At 38.1% G+C, this 26,567-nt stretch overlaps 1 protein-coding gene across 1 annotated transcript in view; it reads left to right on the top strand.

The window, feature by feature from the left end:
- The window catches only part of KCNU1 (potassium calcium-activated channel subfamily U member 1), a 170,952-nt gene that overhangs the window by 5,790 nt on the left and 138,595 nt on the right, over positions 1 to 26,567 (top strand). The window contains 4 exon segments of the mRNA XM_049865508.1: positions 4,709 to 4,828; positions 23,698 to 23,759; positions 25,056 to 25,146; positions 26,156 to 26,267. Of these exon segments, the coding sequence (XP_049721465.1) occupies positions 4,709 to 4,828; positions 23,698 to 23,759; positions 25,056 to 25,146; positions 26,156 to 26,267 (385 nt within the window).

Here is a 26,567-nt window from a genome sequence, read left to right as displayed (position 1 = left end):
TTGACTTCCTGTCCATATGAAAGACCTATAATTACATTTTACTCTTTTTTTATTTAATGTTGTCATCTTTTGCATAATGACATCTCTATTTCCCTGTTTTGAGCATTTTAACTTTGATTTATTGTTGTGATTTACCTATCTGGGTTGATATCTTGTTGCTCTGTCCTGTGTTCTAGTCTTGGGTTTTATCTGATGTTATAGATTTTCTAACCAGAGAATTCCGTTTAGTATTTCTTGTAATTTTGGTTTGGTTTTTGCAAATTCCCTAACCTTCTGTTTATCTGGAAATGTCCCAATTTCACCTTCATATTTAAGAGACAGCTTTGCTGGATATATGATTCTTGGCTGGCAGTTTGTTTTCTTTTTCCTTCAAGGCTTTATATGGGTCATCTCATTGCCTTCCTGCTCACATGGTTTCTACTGAGTAGTCTGAGCCTATCGTATTGACTCTCCTTTGTGGTGACCTTTCGTTTATCCCTAGCTGCTCTTAAAATTCTCTATCTTTGGTTTTGGCAAGTTTGATTATAGTATGCCTTGGTGACTTTCTTTTGGGATCTACCTTGTGTGGGGTTTGATGAGCACCTTGGATAGATATCATCTCATCTTTCATGATATTAGGAAAGTTTTCTGCCAACAAATCTTCAGTGATTCTGTCTGTTATTTTCTGTTATCCGCCCCCCCGCCCCGTTCTGGAACTCCAATCACTCATAGGTTATTTCTCTTGATAGGGTCCTACATAATTCTTAGGGTTTCTTTTTTTTTTTTAATTCTTTTGTCTGATTTTTTCTCAAATATGTTGGTGTCATGTGCTTTATCTTCAGTCTCACTAATTCTGACTTCCATTGCCTCAATTCTGCTCCATGACTTTCTACTGAGTTGTCTAATTCTGAAAGTTTATTGTTAATCTTCTGAATTTCTGTGTGCTTTCTATGGATTCTTGCACTGTATTAAATTTGTCATTATTCTTTAATCTTCTTAAGTTCCTCTAATGCTATGTCTGTGCATTCCTTGGCTTGTTCTGCATTTTGCCTGATCTCCTTCCCGATCTCTTGAAGAGTTTTGTGTATTAATCTTCTGTATTCTGCCTCTGGTAATTCCAAGAAATTATCTTCATCTGGAAGATTTCTTGATTCTTTGCTTTGGGAGCTTGCTGAAGTTATCATGGTCTGCCTCTTTACATAATTTGATATTGACTGTTGTCTCCTAAAAAAAAAAAAAAAATTTTTTTTTTTTTAGCCATCAATAATTTATCGTGTTTATTTATTTCATGTTTGCTTACTCTGTCCTAGTTTCTTGTTTTCATATGCCCAGATAGGCTGTTTGAGTGAACTAGTTTGATTATTGGTGGCTTTGAAGCTCTAACATCCTGTCACCAAGTGGTTAGAGCTGTTGCTAGGTATATGAGCCCAGGAGTCTGTTTATTTTTCTTGTATGAATTCGGCTCAGGTATCCAGGTAGTTAGTCATCAATTGTGTGGTGCAGGCTCTTACTTACCGTCTTAGATGAGCAGGGGTGATTGGTTTAGGCACAGGTACCTGGCTTGGGTAGGGGGTCATGCGCTGAGCAAGGCAGGGGGCTGACAACTGTCCCTGAGCGTCTGTGAGGAAAGCATATCCCTGTTCCCTACAGTACCTAGGTGGGTGGGTTTTGCAGCCAGAGTATGGGCACCCAGTGCTGTTGGCTCTAAGGACTGAGAGGCAGCACTTCTTCTTGGACCCCTGTCATGGGTGGCTAGGTGGCATGGGTGGAGCCACCAGTCCTCAGTCTTAGCTGAAACAGTTGAAGTTAGACTTCATATATATACCCTATTGTACTGTGCTAATGAGGGCCTATGCTGTTGAAATGGGCCCACACAGGTCTATGTAGGGGTGAAAGGCATTCAAAGTCTGTGGTCTGTTTATGCCCATCCCTAGGCAAAGGAGGTGTTTCTGCACTGAGTTCCCAGCTTAGGGGAGCCGGCAGATTATTTTTTCCCCCATATGTTAATTTGTTCCTTCTCTAAGGCCGGAACAATGGCTCAGGGTGCACGACAGGTCCTACTTCTGGCCCACTAAAGCTGGCTCAGGACCCAGTGCAGAGCAGGGAAGGGCCAGTTAAATGGGAGCAAGTCTCTTCCAAAGGGGTGTTTCTTGGCCCTTGAGGTAGATTAGACACATGTACTTATCTTTTGCTGAGAGCATTGTTTTTTGCTCATTCTGGAAGTGTGAGCGAAATCTCTACCACTCGCTCTCTCCCAATGTGGAAAATGAATCCTGAACACCACTGCTTGTCTCACCTTGACTGCGCCAGCGGATCTGACCTGCGGATAGCTGGTTCCCACTGGGTCAGGTCTGGCAACTCCTCACTGCTTTCAAACCATCTCTCCCTTCCCTTGTGGCTCAGTCCGATTCCTAAACTTTGTCTTTGATGTTCAGGGCTCCTAGATTGTCGTACGTAATTGATTCAGTTGGTTTTTTGGGGGTATTTTTTATAAGAGGGGCCACTGGAAGTGTCTGGCTACTCTGCCATCTTTCAGGAATAATGATCTCTTACCCAGCTAAGACTTTGCTTAAGGACGTGAAGTAAAATTTTCAAATGCTGCACCCTGGTCCTTCTATTACCAGTGGTCGAAGGCAAAGAGCATTCTTATGCCCTGTGTACAGTGGTGCTTTGTCTCCATTTTTGTTTTCCAAACTTCGTTTCTTTCTCTGATGGATCAGAGTAATCCTCATAGCAGAACAAATTTTACTTGAGGTTTATTATAATTAATATTGAAAACTTACTTAGAACATTTCTTTCAATGCTAAACTTTGAAATAAGGGAACAGAATTTGTAACAACCAGTTCACTTCTTGGGGTTATTGACAACACGGAACTCAGGTTTCTGTATTTTAAAAATACCCAGTATTGAAGCTCATAGATTTTGTTGCTAAATGAGTTCGATGTATTAATGATTATTTCTAGAATAAAGGCTTTAAGTAGTAGCATAAAAATTGAGGGATTGGCTACCTTTTAATTGAGTCTAGATGTACCTTTTAATTTCAAACAGCAAGCAAACATTATAAAATGTGAAGAAGCGTTTTTCTTATTCTATCCTATTCTGCTTTCAAATCCTGAAGAGTTTGGTAGAGTTGAGTGACTTCTCAATAATTTGTTATATTGAATTAAATTGAGATTGCTATATTTTTGTTTTTTATATATTATGTATATATTATATATATATGTATGTGTTTTATATTTTTGTTTGGGAAGATTGACCAAATGCAAAAATGTCATAAATCTAGCTACAGTGAAAAGTTACCTTAGAAATTATTTGAAGAGTTATAATTTCCCCTTAAATGTATATCTTTAAAAAGATTTATTGTATTCATAAATACCATTTTATTACACCTTAGGGCCACTTTTTTTTTCACAGACGGCACTTCCAATTTTATAATGAAATTCAAATGAGTGCTTCATATTAACGTCATATCGAATATTTAAAAAATCAATTCTCAGACATCTCAGGAATGCATCTGATGAGTCACATATATTAAAGAGCAAATCATTGATCAGGATATGAACTCTATCAAAGAGTCATTTGAGAGACTTCCCATTTTACCGTTCACAAAATATGGGTGAAAAAATTAAGTCATTTCAAAACGCTGGTTTCATATTAAATGAACTTTTTCAAAAGTCAGAGGGCTTCCGTCAGCTTGGAGTAGTCAGTCTTTCTCAGTGTCGGTTCAGGACTATATCAACAGACATGGGTGCCAGTGGGCTTTTCCTTATGGTCTGATTTTGGGCAAGGCATTTAATGTCTCTGTGTCTTAACTTCCTTGTGTATATGTTGTTGTTGTTAGTTGCCCTCGAGCCCATTCTGACTCATGACAACCCCATGTGTTATAGAGTAGTACTGCTACATAGGGTTTTCTTGAGTATAACCTTAAGGGAAGCAGGTTGTCAGGACTTTCTTTTGCAGCTCTGCTGGGCGTGGATTGAATCACGCCTACTTTGTCTACCTCATGGATTTATTATAAATTTCAAAAATGTAAGTAAAGGCATTTTGTAAATGTGGGAATGTTATAATTTCAGGAAATAATGATGCCAGATAAGGAATTAAAAGCAACATAAAATTAATGAAATCTTCTTTTAATTTCTTTCTTAACAAAGAAGATACTTAAGTAAAACCAAAGCAAACCACTTACCATCATGTCGATTCTGACTCATAGAGTCCCTATAGGACAGAGTAGAACTACCCCATAGGGTTTTCAAGGAGTGGCTAATGGATTTGAACCGCCGACCTTTTGGTTAGCAGCTGAATTCTTGATCACTGAACCACCAGGGCTCTGAGACTTAAGTAATCATCTAAAAATCAGTTTGTGACCTTTTTTCTTTGCCATTACATCTTGGTAGAAGATGTTAAGACTCATATGCCCAGAGCAGAAGGCGGCACAATCCTGATTATTCCTGTAATGTCAGTTTAAAGGATCCGGAGCTAAGACTACATGAGGAAAGGGTGATGAAGATGACAACCACAGAGTTCAAAATTTTAAAGCCACACGGTAAAACACAAACCCAGTAAAATTCATTTTACAGAATATTGAATAAACAACTTCAGGGTTCCTTGGATTAAACAAGGTGGAGCAATTCCTGGCTGATACTGCAGCAACAGGCTCCATTCACACAAATGAGACATTTCTTCCTCTGCCGTCCAGCTCACTCTCTGAATTCATTTCTGTTGTTTATAGGAACTACTCATCCAAAAAATCTTCAAAAATAAACAGTCAAGAGGACACTCCTTCAAAGGAGTCTTTCGTGATCATATACAAATGTTGCTTTCGGCACAGACTTCCGTGGGGCGAGTGCTAGTAAGTGAATTTTGCTTGTTGGCTTGCTAACTTTAGCCATGAGTGTGGTTATAGCCAGTACATATATATCATATTATCTCCCAAGTAATCACCTGATGTTCTCTGGCGACCTTACCTGAAATATCACTAAGCCCCATCTCCTCCATCTACCACTTCCCATCAGTTATCCTGCTTTGTTTTTCTTTAGAGCAAATACAATTACTTGATATTCTATTACATAGTTATTGTCACTAGAGGGTAAGCTTTATTAGGGTAGAAATTTTGTGTATTTAGTTCTCCCTGTACTTAGATGGATGCTCCGCACATCTGTTGTTGTTGTTAGGTGCTGTCAAGTCATTTCCAACTCATAGCAGCCCTGTAGGACAGAGTAGAACTGCCCCATAGAGTTCCTAAGGAGCAGCTGGTGGGTTCGAACTGCCGACCTTTGGTTAGCAGCTGAGCTGTTAACCACTGCACCACCAGGGCTCAGCACATAAAAAAAAAGATGTTGAATGAATTAATCTGTCCAGAAGTGTGTAACTTTTTTCCTCACCTTTGATTCTATTAGCTCTCCCACCCCTTTTTTAAAAATATAAACTAGCCTTTTTGTCCCTTGCCTTAGTAGAAATACCACAAAGAGGTGACTTGAAAGAATAGAACTTTATTCTCTCATGGTTCAGGTCCAGATTCAGAGGATGGCTCTGAGGGAAAGTCCTTCTTTGTCTATTTTAGCTTCTAGTAGCTGGCAGTCCTTGGAGTTCCTGGGCTTGTAGAGTCATCTGCCTCTGTCTTATCATCAGGTAGTTTGTCTTCCCCCTGTATATGCTTGTTTCTATGTCTAATCTGCTCTTTTTATCACTCAAAAATGATTAGGTTTAGGAAACACCCTGCAGTGATATGGCTTCATTAGCATAACAAAGAAAGCTCTATTCCCAAACGAGATCACATCCACCAAAACCAAAACCTGTTGCCTTAGAGTTGACTCTAACTCATAGCAACCCTAATGAGATTCCATCCGCAGGTAGCAACAAAAAAAAAAAAACCCAAAGCCGTTGCCATCAAGTCAATGCCAACTCTTAGTGGCCATATGGGATAAAATAGAACTGCCCCATAGGGTTTCCAAGGAGCAGCTGGTGGACTCGAACTGCGGAACTTTTGGTGAGCAGCCGTAGCCCTTTACCACTCCACCATCAGGGTTTCCAGTCACAGGCACAGGGGTGAGAATTCCAACACATATTTGGGAGAAGGGGGCACTCAATTCAATCTGTAACGCCCCTTTATGATATTTGTCATTTTACTTCCTGTTTTGATCTACGTAATTGGGGCTGATTAAAACAGTTCAGTCATCATCTCCTCAGGGAAATCTCACCTTAACCCCAAATTAGGCTAAGAGCTCCTTACCTAAGCTTCTGTAAAAGCCCCTGAACACTTGTCAGATGTTATGAAAATTATCTGGGCATATGCCTGTCACCTCCTCTGCACTGTGAGTTCCTTGAGAGAGCAGACTCTCAGGACAATATTTGTATCTCACTGTTGGAAAATAGCAGGTGTCCCACAAATTAATATTGCACTGATCATTATTTCAGTAATATAGCTGAATTTGAAACATAAAAAAAAATGGAATCCATAATTTGGGGTTTGCTGCCATCATATGGTGGTGTGGTGGAAGTAGGTGTATTTGATCTCAAAATTACCCTCTGCTTCTGCTTTTTGTAACTATCAAAGACATTGCTCTGTTCTAGCAAATGTTATTTAATTCTGCATACCATTAATTTTTGCTTTTGTTACTGTGGAGTTGATTCCGATTCACGGCGACCTCACGTGTGCAAGGTAGAACTGCTCCATTGGGTTTGCAGATCTCCAGGCCTGTCTTCCACGGCACCCCTTCGTGGGTTCTAACCACCAACCTTTAGCCTAGTAGTCAAGTGTTTAACTGTTTGTGCCATCCAGGCGGCTTATCAATTAATTTTGAAAGCTTGCAAATATGTAAGTAAAAATGTTTTCATCAAAGCTGCAGGGACTGTTCTATCTTCTGGGAATGTGCCTCTCCTTTTTTCTGCCTTTTAAAGTTTTTGTCTCTTCTCTTGAAGTCCCTGTGGCCATGTCTTCTTTTGAGAAAGATACTGTGATTCTTTTTGTATTAAGAATGTCTCTGTTTGGATTTCTTCAGATGTTGCACTCACGTTGTTGATTGTGTGAGGATAAAATTGGGAATAAAGTGCTAAAGAGCATTGGTTAAGGCAGAAGTGAGCTTATACCATCCAGGTAGTCTTATAACATGCGTATAACATTGTATCATCCGTATAGCATTGCATCTCTAAAGAGGGCGTGAGGGAGGGATACGCTTTGATTACACACCAATCGAAAGTATGTTGAAGTCAAAAGAATTGTTCTTTTAACCTGTTACAGCAGATGATTGTATAGCTCAAACACCAGGAGGCATGAAGTAAAGTTTAGATTAAAATAAATATCCCAGCGTTGTAAGATAATTGAGGGACCTCAAGCAAGTATTTTATGAAAGGGTGATAAGAGAACAAAACGACTCAGAGATCGCCTTCCTTCCTTCAAAAAAATGTGTATCGTTTGCCCACTACATGCAAGGCAGACACCCTTTCAGGCACTAACGATCCCATGGTTAAAATACAGGCAGAGTCGTGTACTTACGGAGCAGAGAGCTGCATCAGTTCTGCACTAGTGGCGCAGGGATAAGTGTGCACATAAATAAGATAAATTCAGAAGAGATCAATGCTATGAGGGAAACATAGGTGATGTGTTTGAGGGTTATTTTTGGGGGGGGGTCGGGGGAGGTTGCAGTGTTAACTCCAGAGATCAGAGAAGACCTCTCTGAAAAGGTGAGATTTGATCCAAGACATAATAAAGAACTGGAAGATTATAGTAACTGAAGAGCATAGGGAACAGGGTTCCAGATAGTGGAAATAGCCTTGTGGAGATGAAGAACTCAGGTTACTGCAAGAACGATAGGGCTTGGAGGGCAAGGGAGAGGGAGGTGTGAGAAAAGTCTAGAGAATAGTGCAAACCCTTGCACTTTATATTAAGGAGCTGGGTTATTCTAATGGAATAATTGCATTCCAACGCAAAGGTAAGCCATTGAGGAATTTTAAGCATTAGGTAAATAGGGTCTGATTATGTTTTAAAATTCAAAAGCCACTGAAGAGTGAAAATAAAAAAAGATTGTTAAAGGCATATCAAGCAAATGAATAAAAATTGGGAGCACAATTTGAATATTAGATAAACTTGAATTCAGGGCAAATAATACTAAATGAGAATTGGCTCAGTGGCACACAACAACAACCATATCACATGAAGCCAACTAACTCTTGTAAGAATAAATGTAATCTCAACCGATATATATCATGAGTATTGCTGTATGAAAAATATAACTTTAAAATAATGCATAAAAATTATGAGAAATAGAAAAAAGAAAAAACATTGGTAGTGGGAGATTTTAGATCACTTACTTCAGATCAGGACATAATAAATAGAAAAAAAAAGATAATAAGCATAAAGAAGACCAAAGCAGATTAATTAATAAGAGGAAGTGTTTGAAATGATCAAACTCCATACCCTGAAACTAAAAATTAAACTTACACGTGTCTATGGACTATTAGTAAAAACTCAGCATATAGTGGCCGCAAAAAAAATCCCAAATAGAAATATACAAAGTACACATAACATTAACTGAACTCGGCGCAGTAAAATGAGATAAATGATTAAACCCAGAATAGAAAAATAAAAAAAATAAAAAGCAACCCTTACAGCTAAATTTTTTTTTAGTTATCTCTCTTTTAAATGACTCTTAAAGAGAAATCAAAATAGAAATTACAGTATATATGAAGGTAAAGAAAATGAAAATACCATATATCCCTTGCACCTATGGTTTGAGACTATAGTTGCTCTGAGTTAAATATGTATTTTGATAAATAAGAAATGATTAAGATCAATCAAATATGAAACACAAAGAGCTAGAGAAAAACAGATTAAATCTAAGCACAATAAATTAACAAAGATAAAGTTGGAAATTAATGAATTTTAAAATAAGTGATTATTTGAAACAATTTGAAAAATTGTTAGCTAGCCTAAACAAGGAAAACAAGGGACAGGCGCAGATATATGAAATAAGACATTGGAATGAGAATTTAAGTATAGATAAAAAGAAAATAAAAAGATGTGTACACTATTAAATTTAAATATGTGAATGATTCCTTAAGACAGTATAAATTACGAAAACTGATCTTAAAAGAAGGACAACTCAAACATACCAAATATCTAGTAGAAATAGAGAAGTTGTCATCACCATACCTCTCCCTCTTCTCACTATGGGAGGCTTAGATGATTTCAATATGCAATCCACCCGGACTAGATATCTCTAATGCTAATAATAGTCCTGGATCATTAGAAAATAAAAGAGAGCATTTAGTATTTATTTTCAGTGAATGTAGAATATCTTTATTAAAAGCAACAAAGATAGCAAACCAAAAAAAAAAAAAAGAAATCTACAGACTAATGAATCCCCTTATTACTTTGGGGTAGTATACATGACCAAACAGATGCAGGGCTAGAAGCACTCACTCATCTACGCCAAGAAATTTGGAAGACAGCTACTTGGCCAGCCAACTGGAAGAGATCCATATTTATGCCCGTTCCAAAGAAAGGTGATCCAACAGAATGCAAAAATTATTGAAGAATGTCATTCTCATGGATTGAATTTTGTCCCCCCAAAATATGTGTCAACTTGGTTAGGCCATGATTCCCAGTATTGTGTGATTGTCTACCATATTGTCATTTGGTATGATTTTTTTATGTGTTGTAAATCCTACCTCTAAGAGGTACGGCTGTTAACCCAAAAGTTGGCAGTTTGAATCCACCAGGCGCTCCTTGGAAACCCTATGGGATAGTTCTACCCTGTCCTGTAGGGCCTCTATGAGTCAGAATTGACTCGATGGCAACGGGTTTTTTTTTTTTAATGATGTTAATGAACAGGACTCAGTCTACAAGATTAGGTTGTATCTTAAATCAATCTCTTTTTGAGATAGAAAAGAAGCAAGCAGAGAGACAGGGAGACATCATACCATGAAGAAACAAGATCCAGGAGAACAATGTGTCCTTCAAACCCGGGGTCCCTGCGCTCAGAAGCTCCTAGACCAGGGGAAGATTGATGACAAAGGCCTTCCCCCAGAAGTGACAGAGAGAGAAAGCCTTCCCTTAGAGCCGCTGCCCTAACTTTGGACTTCTAGCCTCATAAACTGTGTGAGAATAAATTTCTTTTTGTTAAAGCCATCAACTTGTGGTATTTCTGTTACAGCAGAACTAGATAACTAAGACTATCATTAATATTACACAGAAGTAAAATTTTGCTGAAAATAATTCATGGATAATATTGCAAAAAATGGGAATTCCAGAACACTTAATTGTGTTTATGCGGAACCTGTACACAGACCAAGAGGCAGAACAGTACAAGGGGATACTGCATGGTTTAAAATCAGGAGAGATCTTCGTCAAGGTTGTATCGTTTTGCCATATTTATTCAATGTGCATGCTGAGCAAATAACCCTAGAAATTTGACTATATGAAGAAGAAGATGGAATCAGAATTGGAGGAAGTGTCATTAATAATATGCAGATGACACAACCTTGCTTGCTGAAAGCAAAGAGGGCTTAAAGCACTTACAGATGAAGATCAAAGACCATGGCCTTCAGTTTACACCCCTCACCGTAAAGAAAACAAAAATCCTCACAATCGGACCAGTGAGCAACATCATGATAAATGGAGAAAAGATTGAAATTGTCAAAAGTTGTCAAGGATTTCATTTTACTTGGATCCACAATCAACACCCATGGAAGCATCAGTCAGTAAATCAAATGGCACATCGCACTGGGAAAATCCGTTCCAAAAGACCTATTTAAAGTGTTAAAAAGCAAAGATGTCACTTTGAGAACTTAGGTATGCCTGACCCAAGCCATGGTATTTTCTCAATTTCCTCATACGCATGCAAAAGCTGGACAATGAATAAGGAAGATTGAAGAAGAATTGAAGCCTTGTAATTATGGTGTTGGCAAAGAATATTGACTATACCATGGACCAAATGAACAAATGAAGACATGAACAAATCTGCCTTAGAAGAAGTACAGGCAGTCCTTGGGTTACAAACAAGATCCATTCCTAAGTGTGTGTTTAAGTTGAATTTGTATGGAAGTTGGAACAGGTGCATGAAGTTATTTACCTTACTTTAGCGTAAGGTAAATAAGTCTAAGGTGCGCCTGACCCAAGCCATGGTATTTTCAATAGCATCATATGCATGCAGAAGCTGGACAATGAATAAAGAAGACAAAAAAAGAATTGACACCTCTGAATTGTGGTGTTGGTGAAGAGTATTGAATATATCGTGGACTGCCAAGAGAAGGAACAAACTGTCTTGGAAGAAGTATAACCAGAATGCTCCTCAGAAGCAAGGGTAGCGAGACTACATCTTACATACTTTGGACGTGTTGTCAGGTGAGACCAGACCCTGGAGAAGGATATCATGCTTGGTAAAGTACAGCGTCAACAAAAAAGAAGACCCTCAATGAGATGGGTTGACACAGTGGCTGCAACAGTGGACTCAAGCATAACAACAATTGTAAGGATGGTGCAAGACTAGGCAATGTTTCGTTCTGTTGTGCACAGACAGGATCGCTATGTGTCAGAACCTACTCGATGGTGCCTAACAATAACAAGTGCAAGAAAAGGTGTGAAGCCTTTTCAGTGATTTAAAACCTGCACATGCAGCACGTGAAGGTGATTGTTACTAATGTTGCTAGTAGAAATTGGTTCAGTCATTTCAAAGTGAGAGCAAATTGACGTAACAATTAAGGACAAGTGTAAGTCATCTGTAAGTCAGATGTTTGTAACCTGGGGACTTACTATACAGCCAGAATGTTCCTTACAAGCAAGAATGATGAGACTTCATCTCTCATACTTTGGACAGTTTGTTCTGTTGTACCTGGGGTTGCTATGAGTCATAAGCGACTCGACAGCATCTAACAATAACAACAACAATACATGACCAACCAATCAGTGTAAAGAGAATAAGAAAGAGTAGAGGAGAAAGAGGAGGAGGAGGAGAAGGAGGAAAAGGATAAAAAGAAGACAAAATAAAAGAGAAGTCAGAGGAAGAAGATAAGTACAACAGTCAACTGGAAGAAAAGATTCTCTTGGGAACAAGATGCCTAATACATATTCTTCTAGATTAGAACATGACATGGCATTGATCAACTCTGTAGCATCTGTGGGTTTGTTGTTTTAGTTCATCACAATGTATGTTTTTATAAGAACCTGCAGAGAATCTTTTTTGTTCCAAATATGGTCCTATTCCAGAGCTACCGATTTGTTTGTTTGTTTGTGTTTGGATGTTATGAATTGTGTAACTGACCATGATTCTCTGTTGCTCTTTGGCTGGAACATTTAGAACCAAACTTTCGGCTTATTTAATTAATTATTTTTTTTTAGTGTTTCTTTCTTTTTTTCTTTCTTTTTTTTTTTTTTTACTGTGCTTTAGGTGAAAGTTTACAGCTCAAGTTAGTTTCTCATACAAAAATTTATACACACATTGTTATGTGACCCTAGTTGCTCTCCCTATAACGTGACAGCACACTCCTCCTTTCCACCCTGGATTTCCTGTATTCATTCAGCCAGCTCCTGTCCCTTTCTGTCTTCTCGGCTCTGGGCAGGAGCTGCCCATTTAGTCTCATGTATCTACTTGAACTAAGAAGCACATTTTTCACGAGTATTATTTTATGTTTTATAGTCCAATTTTTGTCTGAAGTGTTGGCTTCGGGAATGAATTTAGTTCTGGATTAACAGAGAGTCTGGGGCCACGGAAACCCTGGTGGCATAGTGATTAAGAGCTACGGCTGCTAACCAAAAGGTCCGCAGTTTGAATCCACCAGGCGCTACTTGAAAACTCTGTGGGACAGTTCTACTCTGTCCTATAGGGTTGCTATGAGTTGGAATCAACTCGATGGAAGCAGGTTTTTTTTGTTTTGTTTTGTTTTTCCTGGGGGCCATGACTTCTGGAGGTCCTCTAGTCTCAGTCAGACTTGGCTTATTTTTAACTTAAGGCAAGTATACCTATTTTAGCCTCCTAAAAACAAAACAAAACAAAACCTGCTGCCATCAAGTCAATTCCAACTCATCGCAAACCTATAGGACAGAGCAGAACAACCCCGTATGGTTTCCAAGGAACAACTGGTGGATTCTAACTACTGACCTTTTGTTTACCAGCCGAACTCTTAACCACTGTGCCAAGAGGGCTCCTGATCCTGACTAGGCACCATTTTATGTCGAATGCTGTTTCTGTCTTCTCTGGCCTCTATGTTTGTAGATAATCTAGCATTTTATGCATCTTTATACTCTGCCTTAAATCCTCTCTGCAAATGTGTAATCCTTTCTGTAAATAAATAAATAAGTCCTTAGGGACAGCTACAGTTGTCAACCTTAGTATACCGGGCAACTAAATGGTGAGCAATAGAGGCATAACTATTCATTTGGAAAGAATATTTCAAACCTTACGTGGTGAAAATAAATAAGTATCCTAAAGATGTTTTTGCAGATTTTTGTTCATTTTTCTAAAGTGATGCTATTTCTAGGGAAAAAAGAAAACCAAAAAACACGTGAGAAAAGATCAGTCTCTTCATAATTTACATCTCTTGTTTATGCATGGAAAAACCCTCTTCCATCATTTTGAGATGAGCTGTATATTCATCTTTTTTTTATATTTCTTTTCATTTTTTACAGTTAATACATCATCAGGAATTTATTTTGGCATATAGTATGAGAATATATCATAGTTTAGAGATCTTTATAATATGAATAGGAAGAATGGTAGGAAATGCTACACAAGGATCACACTAATTATTTGTGGATGAGCACATTGTTTATGTTTTTGAATTGGTGATGGATGCACATGGTACAAAATTCAAAAAGTATCAGTGTTGTTGGTGTTGTCATTAGTTGCCATCAAATTGGCTCTGACTCATTGGTATGTTTGAGTTCGTAGTTACAGCTTTTGCATCCCCTCATCTCAATGAGTGGTTCCTTCCTTTCTGATGACCCTCTACCAAACGTGATGCCCTTTTCTAGTGATTGGTTTTCTTGATGTTGTGTCCAAAGTAAGCCAATCAAAGTCTGAACATCCTCGGTTCAAAGGAGCATTGTGGTTGTATGTTTCCTGTACATAGTAAATAAATAAATAAATGTCTTCCTTAAATTAGCTTCTATCCCCAGAGGCAACCAGTGCTACCAGCGTTTTCCTTCAAACCTTGTAAATTCTCAGCAACAACATTGTCAGTTATATTTTCTTTAGGACTTTAGGCCACTAAAGACAACTCTTCTCCTCCCATAAGTTGTATCTATAAACTTGAAATTTTGAAATAATAAAATGTGTTACTCCTTGTGGCAGTTCTCTGTGGATAGTAGTAAAGTGAATGGCTGATGGAGCCAACTGGAGGCAAAGTTAGATCCAAATTCAGGTTAATCCATTGATCCCATCTTCAAGTCAGGATACACCCCTCACCACCCCCCCAGGAGGGTGGGGGAAGAAGTACCAGCAGACTTCCTAAGGATTGCAGGTACAGGGTGCTTTCATAGGTACAATAGCTTCCATAGGTGCTATTTCCTAAAATGGATCCACCTGAAGACTAATGCCAGTTCTTCTTTCTGAACATGCTTTCACGATCTGCTTTCCAAAAGTGAGGTCTTAGTATCACCTCCTTTTTATAAGTGAGGAAATGATACATGGAGATAAAGAAGGCAACATATGAAATGTAATATTTATAAGATGGTGATGAAAAATGCTATCTTCAGGTAGTTTCTTTTGATGATTAAATGGTTAATATGGGTGATGATTACACAAGTTAGCATGTGTAAAACATACCATATATGCTTAGCATATATAATCAGCTAAATGTAATAACTGTTATTAATCTAGTTGCAAACAAAGTATGTTGGTGCTTGTATCTATAAACAAAAAATGACTAATGTTGATGTGGAACCATGGCTCATTCTAGCAATAAGTAATATCTACATATATATATTAATTGAAAAAAAAATTATCTATTAGATGCCTTTCCTAGAAATTTTTACTTTTTTTGCTTAGTAATTATCAATTTTTTAATATATTTAAGTTGTTTTCATCACATTGTCTTAACAATAATAACTCAGAAGAAGCATCTAAAATAATATTTAGAGCCTTATAGTCTCAAGAAATTTAGATTCTCTTTTAGTTCCTTACATCTACCTTGATATTTCAAATCTGTTACCCCGTTTATCCATTCTATTACTATTTGTTAGAGTTGTTTAGCAGTAATTACTGAATCAGCATGACATTATTACAAGTAAGGTGATCATAAACTCAGGGTTTTGCCCATTGTCCTGGTGTAATCATTAACAGCATCTTTTGTTCTTAAAAGTGTATGTTTTGGGACAGTAAATAATACAGCCACTTTAGTTTTAAATGATTTTATTTTTCCAAAGCCACATGACGTTTTCCAAGGAAAAGGAACCCTTATAGAGAATGTCACTTTGAAGGTCTCCCTGACTGATCATAGATTAAGCTCCGCCTTTGGTTACAGGGAACCATTTCCCTCTCTCTACTTCTAATTAACGTCCTTCTTCCCATGTTGTGATGGGTCAAGTTCCTCCATTTTTGTCTTGTTTAGCCTTATTGGAGATTTGCATATTTAACTGATATCATAAAACATTACCTCTGTTTATAAATTCTATATGCGTACACACATATATACCTGAATGTGTGTATGTAAAATTGATATTATATATTTCATTAATTTATACGTGTATATATGTGCATACCAAAAAAAAAAAAAAAACCTGCTGTCGTCGAGCCAATTCCGACTCACAGCGACCCTATAGGACAGAGTAGAACTGCCCCATAGGGTTCCCAAGGGGCAGCTGGTGGATTCGAACTGCCAATGTTTTCGGTAGCTCGAGGTAGCTCTTAACCGCTGCACCGCCAGGGCTGTATAAAAAAAAAAAAATGTGCATATATATGTGTGTGTGTATATATATATACATATATATATACATATACATAAACCCAATGCCGTGGAGTGGATTCTGACTCATAGCGACCCTATAGGACAGAGTAGAACTGCCCCCACGGGGTTTCCAAGGAGTGCCTGGTGGATTGAAACTGCTGAACTTTTTGTTAGCAGCCGTATCACTTAACCACTAGGCCACCAGGGTTTCCTGACTCATGGCAACCCTATGTACAACAGAACAAAACGTTGGCTGGTCTCGTGCCATCTCCACAATCTCTGGCGTATTTGAGTTCATTGTTGCAGACACCTTGTAGTGCCTTCCGCCCTAGGGAGCTTATCTTCCAGCACTGTATCAGACAATATTCTATTGTGATCCATAGAGTTTTCATTGGCTGATTTTAGAAAGTAGATCACCAGGCAATTTTTCCTAGTCTGTCTGAGTCTTTGATATGTAAGCAACACTAACTATGTTATACGTACTTTCTGTATTCTTAATTATTGGCTAGAGTCTCTGAGCAGTGCAAACAGTTTAAGTGCTTGACTACTTGCCAGAGATGCCTCGGAAGACAGACGGGCAATCTGTTTCTGAACAATCACAGCCTTGAAAACCCTATGGAGCAGTTCTACTCTGCAGAGATGAGGTCATCACGAGTGGGAATTGACTAGATGGCAACTAAGAACAACAACAACAACTCTTACTGGCTGACTACTTGAAAAGGGTATGTCCAAATCCTCATTTGTAATTATTCTGGTTTCATTGAATGCTTCTTGAATTTCCAGCAGATTTGGAACTATGTACTCACATATGATGTCATTTAGTGTACAAAGTTACCTATTTTATCTTCATGGTTGATTGTGCCTTTTATCAATATGAAACCTCCATTTTGTCACATCTAATGTTCTTTACTGGAATTTTTTAGAATAGAATATTTAGCATGTAACGTTGACTCTTGTACTTTCTTTTTATTTTCACTTCATTGGTATGTCCTCGCCCAGCTCTCTTTTAACTGTTCTGTCTTATTTCCTCTTAAGTGTGCTTCCTGTAAATGTCACACAGCTGGATTTTTGCTTTTTATGTAATTTAAGAATCCTTTAATTTCTTAATTTACTCGGGAAATGTAGGCGTTCTCATTTATGGTGACCATTTTATTGATCTTTGTAGTATTTAGAGGTTGGGTTTTGTTGCATAAGAGAATATATAATCATCAGCGGCTTAAACAAGTAGATAGGAGACACGTTAGTAAAGGAAGGAGAATGGATGTTGGGTACTAACCTAGGAGCTCCATCGTAGTCTTTGTTCCTTGTATTACTTGAGAGGCAGAATTACACGGTGACTGTGAGCATCAAGTTTGGAATTTTGAGAGATGTGTGTTTAAACATTGGTTCCTCTGCTTTCTACCGTGTCATCTTGAGCAAATTAATTTTTCTAAATTTGGATTTCATTCATTTTTAGAATGGGGATTATGACAATAATCTCCTTAAAAGTGATGTAGGGAGAATTATATAATAATACATGTAAACTGCTCAGTGCACAGTAAGCAGTGAACATTCACTGATATTTACATTTCTTGCTTAGATTTATATACTTATTTTTTTTTGCGTATTTGAATAATTCTACATTTAGTAGAATATCATAGGTATTAGATAAATCAGAATCAGAACGAATTTTCAACCCCATATTTCACTGTACAGGTAGTCCCCCAACTTATGACAGAGTTTCGGTCTGACAACACCATCCTAAATCGGTTCTGATTCTGACTTAAGTCAAATATCTTTTTTTTTTTTTAGATTTATTGTTACTGCTTTTTTTAATTATCAGTATCTTTATAAATCAGATCTTTTAACATCTGCAAGTGAACATCTAAAAATGACAACATCAGCAAATTACAAGCTACAACATTGTATGTTGTACATATTACTAATGATTGAAGATGTACAAAAACCAGAGGTTTGTAAGCGCTGTTCATGGTAACTTGAATGCATCGTAAGTCGGGGACCACCTATATATCTCTGTATTTTTTATATCTATCTCTTCCTCTTGCATGAGACCTTTAATATTTTTCCTCCACACCATCCCTCCCTCCTTCCAGACATTGTTGAGATAATCTGAATATTCAGATTGTGGCTGTGTTTTTTTGTTATTATTATGTCATACATCTGGTAATGTTTCTTCTTAATACTGCTTTAAAGTAAAAATTAAATTAAGCACAATTATTTAAAGTTAACTCCAAATTTTACCAGTTTCATTATGCATCATTTATATATATAAAACACATTTTCCCTTTCCAAATTTTTTTCTTCTTTATTTTCTCTTGGTGTAAATACCTCCCAAATTCATCTGTAAGGGGAAGTATGTGTTGTATACTTTCTGAATCCTCGAATGTCCAAAATCATATTTTGCCTTGGTCTCCCAGGTGAGCAATTTGGTTGGGTTTGAATTCTTGGCTTATAATCCTTTCTCCTCAAATCTCTGTAAATGCTGTCCCAGTGTCTTGTAGTTCTATGCTACCTGCTTGTTATTGTCTCTCAGCTCCAAAGCCAGCCTTTTACCCTCTGATTTGATGTGGGGTCAGGACTCAGAAAACACATTTTTCTTTTGCCAGCTGGCTCACAGTCACTGTGGAAATCTAAGTCCCAATCTAGTGTGTGCTTTCCCACAAAGACAAACATGGGGTTAATGCTATGGTCAGTCACTCCACAAGAGGGAAAGAGACTTGCTCCTTTTGTGTTCTGTATATTCTTTTCAGTCTCACCTAATCAACAGCTTTTCACTCTAGTAGCAGCAGGCGGTTTTGTGCCCAGTGTTTTTTCAACACTCCAGAACAAGGCTTACAGCATCTCCTCAGCGGTACCCACACCAGTCATGATGACATCCCTCATTCAAGGTCTGATTCCCAGCTCCAAAGGGCACTACTTTTCAAACTGCTAAGTTTTGATAATCCTAACCTCTGTTTGTTGATTCCCCCAGCCATTGGGGGTATAGTTTCTGGCAGTTACTACCTCTTTGTGACCTCCATATTCCTTCTCTGCCTTTCCAATCCTGTTTGACAGAACTTTAGAATTCATTCTCTCTGTTAAAGTGACTGACGTGGTTTCTGCTTTCCCTGATAGATATTGACTGATACGGGTTAGAAGCGAGAGTTACAAAGTCAGTCTTATTCTCTTTAATGTGTAGATAACCTGTCTTTTTTTTTTTTTTAACCTCAATATAGAAAAATGTAGCATTTTCTTTTTCAAAACCTGAAATTTCACCACCATATGTGTTCATGTATCTATTCTTTTAATGTCCCTTCAGACAACTCTTGGTGGGCATTTTCAATCTAGACTGTCTTCAGCTCAGGGAAGTATTTCTTGCTATTTTCTTTAGCTATTATTTAAAACGTTGTTTCATCTTACTAGAATGCCAATTATAATTTTATCTCTTGGATCTAACCACCCTAATGTTGTCTATCATAATTTCCACCTCTATCTTTTGCTTAGTGGTCTTGGAAAATTCCTTTATTTGTTCTATTTCTCTTTCATCAATATCCATTCTACTATTCAGTACCTCTATTGAGTTCTTAATTTTGTCAACCCCATTCCTGCCAGTCACAAAAGCTCTGTCTTGTTCCCTTATTGTTCCTTCTGATTGTAGGCTGCGTTCCTTTAATTGGGTGATAGCCTCTCAGATCTAACTAGGAACACTCACTGCAATTTTTAAATGTTTTTCCTATTTTTTAATTTTTATTGTGCTTTAAGTGAAACTTTACAAATCAAGTCAGTCTCTCAAACAAAAATTTATATACACCTTGCTATATACTCCTAATTGCTCTCCCCCGATGAGACAGCCCACTCCTTCCCTCCACTCTCTCTTTTTGTGTCCATTCCTCCAGCTTCTAACCTGCTCTGCTCTCTTGTCTCCCCTCCAGACAGGAGATGCCAACATAGTCTCAAGAGTCTATTTGATCCAAGAAGCTCATTCTTCAGCTGCATCTTTTTCTATCCCATTGTCAAGTCCAATCCCTGTCTGAAGAGTTGGCTTTGGGCATGGTTCCTGTCCTGGGCTAACGGAAGGTCTGGGGGCCATGACCACCAGGGTCCTTCTAGTCTCAGTCAGACCATTAAGTCCGGTCTTTTTACAAGAATTTGGGGTCTGTATCCCACTACTTGTCTGCTCCTTCTGGGGTTCTCTGTTGTGTCCCCTGTCAGGGCAGTCATCAGTTGTAGCCTGGCACCATCTAGTTCTTCTGGACCTTTCTGTCAATTTTTAAATGTTTAGTCATATATTTTGTGTTAACTCTTTCATTAGAGATCATTGTATCTATTTTCTCTGCCTGATCCTGCTGTTTTCTTACAATTCTCATGTAACTGGCAATTTTATATTGTCTGCTAGCCAAGCCCAAGCCTGCTAGTATTCATAAATGAAGAGCTAGAATATTCATAGTGTCCCCTTTTACATTTTGTGGTGGCTGTTTGCCACCACAGTTATCCACTAAGTCCCAATCTAGTGTGTGGTTTGCCACAGAAGCACACTAGAGTGGGACTTAGATTTCCAGATACACACTGGAAATCTAAGTCCCAATCTAGGGTGTGCTTTCCCACAGAGACAAACATGGGGTCAATGCTATGGTCATCCACTCCACATATAAGGCTCTCTCTGGATGAGGTCTCAGATTTACCAGTTAACTTTCCTTTTACTATTTTCCAGGGTTCTTAGAGGAAAAAAAAAAAAAAAGAAGTATTGCTGCTAACCATGAGATTTCCCTTCAGTGACTGCTTGGCCTCAGTTTTTCCTTTAGGCTCCTTTGGGTTATATGGCTCCATCTTCAGTCTGTAACCTCTAGGGATAAGGCAAAGAGCTGTCTAACCCTCCCAAAACAGTCAGCACTTTCAGATTTTTCTGTTCTAATACAAGGAAAATTTACAGATAATTTACCTGACTTACTGAACAGTGTTAACAAGCTGTTTGCTATTAGTGCCTTCATTTGGTTTGGTATAAATATTGCTGTTTGTTATGTATTATACCTGGATGATATTATTTGGGCTTGTGGTATGAGGTGGGGATTGTTCTTAGTTTTAATAAAGATAAAATTTTCTTCTTTTATTTATTTTTTGTTCATTTCCTTGGTTTTGGGGACTATAAACATGTAACATGCCGTCATCTTTCCAGAAGTCTGTTAATATGTGATATATTTAAAGAATCTATTGCAGGATTTTTTAAAAGAGAAAAAAATGTATAATTAAATGTAAAGAAAAGAAACAAGATGTCATGAAAACTATAATTGTTGATATACTGACATTATACCAATAAAAAAGTACTTTCCCAAAATCTCTCCTGAGTTTCAGATTACGTTTCTCTAACTGAAATACCAGGAAACAATGAAATTTACTAATAGTTCCTGCAAAACTTAATGTAGATGTTAAAATGGAACCTATAGTAGGAACTGAAAGCCCCCCTAAAAATGCCAGTATTTCTTAGTGAGGTGCAAGATCGCCACTTAGAAAGCAAGCGGAAGAAAACCAGTTGAAATTCTTAGACTCTTCCGTAAATTAGGTATGAGTTGGAAATAGAAGAAAATTTTTGGAACAAGCGTTGTCGTAGCAGAGGTATGGGAGTACTTTCATCTGAAGCCTAAGGAAAGAGGCTTCAAAGATACCACTCGAGGATTTTAATTTGCATCTTTTGAAACTTTGGGGACGTGGAGGATGGCTGTCTGGTTCATTTCTGACAAGCGACTGTCTGGTTGGCTGCTCTGGGCTAGAGGAGTTGCTGTTCTGAAGAGAATCTGCTCTTCTGTTGTTCCTTGAGGCAGAGAATGCTTGAATTCTCGCACGGATCCGGTCAGGCAACCAGTGAGAGGCTTCTATAACCTGCTTTCTAGGCATCTGAAGGGGTCAGAGTTGCAGCAGAAGGTAGAACCTTGAGGAAGGAGTTGTGAGTAGCCAGCGAAGAATACGCCTTCACCCAGTTTAGGGAACCACAGAACGGACCTTCGGCAATTAAATACTATTAAGACAGACACCTCTTTGCCCTCAACCCTTGTATTTCTGACCCGCATCACTTTGCTCTACATTATTTTCCTAGCACGTATCTCCTAACATACTATATTGTTTACGTATTAAACCAAAAAACAAAAAAAACAAAAAGCCAAACCAGTTGCCATGAAGTAGATTTTGACTCATGGATACATCATGTGTGTCAGAGTAGAACCCTGTAGGACTTTCAGTGGCTAATTTTCAGAAGTAGGTTGCCAGGCCTTTCTTCGGAGTCATTTCTGAATGGACTCGAACCACCAGCCTTTCAGTTAGCAGCTGAGCTACCCAAGGACTCCTATTTACATCATTAACTGTCTTTATTTGTTGTCTAGATTGTAAGTTCCATTTTTGTTCACCAATGAATCCCAAGTACTAGAACAGGATTTGGATCATGTTGTTGTTGTCAGCTTCCATAGAATCCCCCCGGACTCATGGAGATGCCATGAATAACAGAAGGAAATGCTTCCTACTCTTGATTGTGGATCAGACCTTTGTGATCCGTAGGGTTTTCATTAGCTAAATTTCCAGAAGTAGATTACCAGGTCTTCCTTCTTAGTCTGTCTTAGTCTGAAAACTCTGCTGAAAGTTGGTCAGTATCATAGCAAGATGAACGCATCCACTGACAGGTGTGTCATGGCTGCGTGTGGGGTCTGTTGGTCAAGAACGAAACAGGGTCTCCCACTTGGAGGGCTAGAATTCTACCACTGAACCGTCATTGTCCCTCATTGGATTATGATAAGAACTAAAGAAATACTTGCTGAATTTGAAAATGAATTGAACTGGATCTCCAAAGAGCAGTGAAGCAACACATGAAATTAAATATTAAACATCTTCCATGCCCAGAAATCCCCCGGATAAGTGCATCATCAATGATCACAGGTCAAGGAAGACATTTCCTGCTCTTACCTTGCTTTTCTGTTCACTCCCACGCTCTGACCTCCAACTCTGGAGAAGCTAGAGGGAGCCTAGTCAGTGAGCAAGTAGGAATAAAAAAGCCAAAACGGGTTAACAGAGAAGAAACTGTGTCTTTTCCCAATACAAGGAGTCTGCCCAAGGGACACCTGAAAGGAGAGAAGCTTTAATTGTAAATAAAAAACTCAGTTTTAGCATGAGAACTACATTGGATCGAACATATTAAAAACAGGGAAGATTTAGAAGCTGGAAATTACTGGAGGAATTTTTATTACTTAAAGTTGGCCTGAAAAATCACACAGTCTGCCAAAGATTTCATCCAGGGAGAGGAAAAGAACTAAAGGCCTGGAGGGCTTGAAACGGACTCTGTTCTGATTGCAGTCCACAAACACCGCTTGTTTCACAGACCCGATCCATTAGAGTTAAAAGCGCTCATTTTCTACTTCTCATTTACAGCACTTTCCCACCTTTCAAAATTCTGACCCAACTACAATATCATGGGCAGTTCGAGTCCAGGGTCTATGTCTTATAGGCCTCGCTTTCTAGAATGTATTGAAGTGTATAACATATTGAGCACTTAATAGATGTTTTATAAGTGGATGAATGAACAAGTAGTAGGATTTTCTGAGATCAAAAAGCTCTAGGAGCAGCCGGAGGGACAAATTGTTTATTCTGAAGTATGTGGGAGTTGGGAGTTAGGTAAGTAAAATGGGTACGTGTTCCTTTATTGGAGACCCAGCAAAGGTCCAGTCAATTTTTCCTGACTAAATGAATGACTATGTGAAGAAATGGCCACACGTATGTAAGCAAGGTAAAAAAGAGAAAACGTAATTTGGTTGGTTTGTTTATTCACTTGCGTTCCAGGTCAATAAAATAGATTTGAACATTTGTTTCTTTTATTTTTTTTAGGTTATCCTTGTCTTTGTACTAAGTATCGGATCTCTTATAATCTATTTCATCAACTCTTCTGAGTGAGTAAAATCCCCAGTTTACCCATGTCTGCTATATCAGTAGGTTGCCCAGCTAATTTGGAATTTTTTCCTGAGGAATAATGCTTAACATATTTTCATCAAAAAAAAAAAAAAAAAAAAGCTCATAAACGTTAAGTGTTTAGTTGCCCCCAAGAAGCACTAAACCCAGCTCCACAAGAAAGGCATGAGTTTCGCGTGCATCCTGTTATCCTGCTTTGCTGGAGGATGGAGTGTCCTGCACAGATCTACTCCAGAGACTCTGGAACTCCAAGCCTCCAGCTGGTGGCTCCTCACTTGGGCCACTTCTGAAGGCTTTCTATGCCTTTGGATTCCTTAAATGTTGAAACAGATGTGCTACAATGGGTTCAGGGTTCCCATAGGTTTTAAACAACTTTGGCTGGTCTCCAGAAAGGGAAAATACCAGAATTCATCTGGGATGAAGGAGATTGTTGTTGTCTTCTCTACTCCAAACCCATTCTCTTCTTCTATCCCAAGGTTAAGGCAGTTTCTTGGCCACAGCCCAATCTAATCTTATCTCCATGCCAACCTTCTGGAAATCATTTTGGATTTCTAGCTGAAGTAAATTTGGGACTACAAGACCACAAAAGTAAGGCAACTTTAGGAACCTAGGGAAACAAGTAGTCTTTGTTTTGTGAATTCCTAACAGATCTTTTAGGAAATACTTCTTGAATTTTGTTCAAACCAGTCCAGTTGACCTTAAAAAAAAAAGTTGATGTTGAGTTGATTCCAACTCATGGCAACCCCATGTGTGTTAGAGTAGAACTGTGCTCCATAGGGTTTTCAATGGCTGTGACCTCTTGGAAATAGATCATCCCACCTTTCTTCCGAGACACCTCTGGGTGAATTCAAACCACCAACCTTTTAGTTATTAGCCAAGCACTTAATCATTTACATTACCCAGGGACCTAGATCAGCTTTGTATCAGAAGGGTACAGAAGCCAAAATGTTCGGGCTGAATAGATGGTCTTATAGACCAAGGAGAGCCACGTAGTCTCTATTGCTCAGAATCCTCACTGATAACATGGAAACAGAACTAGTGAACTCCATGAAAGGAAGACTGAGTAATTTCCCTGTTATTTTCAGTCCCATGGTGTTATGTACATACTTCCACTCCCAAAAGAAAAGCAATTTTCTTTAGATCTGAACTTACATGTCTGGATTGACCATTTATGGTGAATAAATAGAAAATTGCCTACCCTTTTCCTTTATTTGGCCCTATATAGACACAGCTTATAAAATGTTCATCTTTGCAAACTGTCCTTGTTTCTTTTCCAGCCCTGTTGGAAGTTGTTCTTCATATGAAGACAAAACCATTCCTATTGATTTGCTTTTCAATGGTTTCTTTAGCTTCTATTTTGGGCTGAGAGTAAGTACCTATCGAAAATGGAAGTGAAGACACAAACTTTACAGGTCTGAGAAAAAGAGATCTGTATGTGACTTAGTTATACAACCTGCCTGTATTTTTCAGGCTGTAAAGATACAAGGTCTGTGCCCCAGATTGCTAAATATATAATGACACATAAAAACTCTCTCTCTCCTGCACTTCTAACTGTAAACCAGACCAAAAATTCAAACACAAACTAAAATGATTCTTTTATTAAATACCATCAACTTGTCCCAATGTACACCATATTGGTTTCCCACCTACCACCAAGTTTTACTAGTGATCACAATCTAGCAGAGCTGTACTAATAAGCCCACGAAGATGTCATTGGCTCCACGGGTAAGCAGATGTGCCATACTACTGTGATAAATGCTTTTGTCCTTGTTTCGTTTTTATTACATTTATTAAATGGTTTTTCAGGGCTACAATCAAGCGTTTGTTAAATATTATCCCAGATCTAGATTTCAGTGTATTTATCCAAAATATTTATGAGATGGTATTTTAATATATATTTATTATATATTATAGGTATATGCAGTTATTTATTATATATTATAGATGAATGTATATTTATTATACATTATAGATATATGTATAGATATAGATAGATTAAAAAAAAAAAAACACTGTTGCCGTTGAGTGGATTCCGACTCATAGCGACCCTATAGGACAGAGTAGAATTGCCCCATAGGGTTTCCAAAGAATGGCTGGTGGATTTGAACTGTTGACCTTTTGGTTAGCAGCTAACCTCTTAACCACCGTGCTACCAGGGCTGCTGAATCTCTCTATATCTACATATAATATGTGTGTGTATCTGCATGTCTATCTATCTATCTATGTACCTATCTACCTACTTACCTGCCAGTCTGTGTTAGAATGAGAGCAAACTTCAGTTGACAAATGAAATGTAGTTGAGTAATGCCATCCCTTGTGTTTACTTTAAAATTCATGAGGGTAACAGAATTTCAGGTCTTCTGTTTCTATCTCACAGTTTTTGGCAGCCGATGACAAGATCAAGTTCTGGTTGGAGATGAATTCGATTGTAGACATCTTTACCATCCCACCAACCTTCATTTCTTATTATTTGAAGAGTAATTGGCTGGGTAAGTGCACTGTGGGAGTCAGTAGCAGTTAAAAGAAAAAAAAAAAAAATCTCACCATTTCACATTCAAAAATATTCTTCATTTTTCTTTAATGCCTGCCTTTCATTAAAAAAAAAAAAAAAAAAACCCTTACTGTGTTTACATGGCTTTGTAGTATATTTGTAGAAACCGTTTTTTCAACCTCAGCACCTAGTAACGTATCTGATGCACAATAGGTGTTCAGTAGTTTATGGGATGGTTGTATCCTCAGCCTGAGAGGTTATGGCCCCAGCATCTTATCTTCCAGGTTCACCTTTATGC

The sequence above is a fragment of the Elephas maximus genome, chromosome 22, assembly GCF_024166365.1.
Source record: "Elephas maximus indicus isolate mEleMax1 chromosome 22, mEleMax1 primary haplotype, whole genome shotgun sequence".
Lineage (NCBI taxonomy): Eukaryota > Metazoa > Chordata > Mammalia > Proboscidea > Elephantidae > Elephas > Elephas maximus.
Note: the sequence above shows the minus strand (reverse complement) of the source record. Positions and strands in the feature narration are given on the sequence as shown.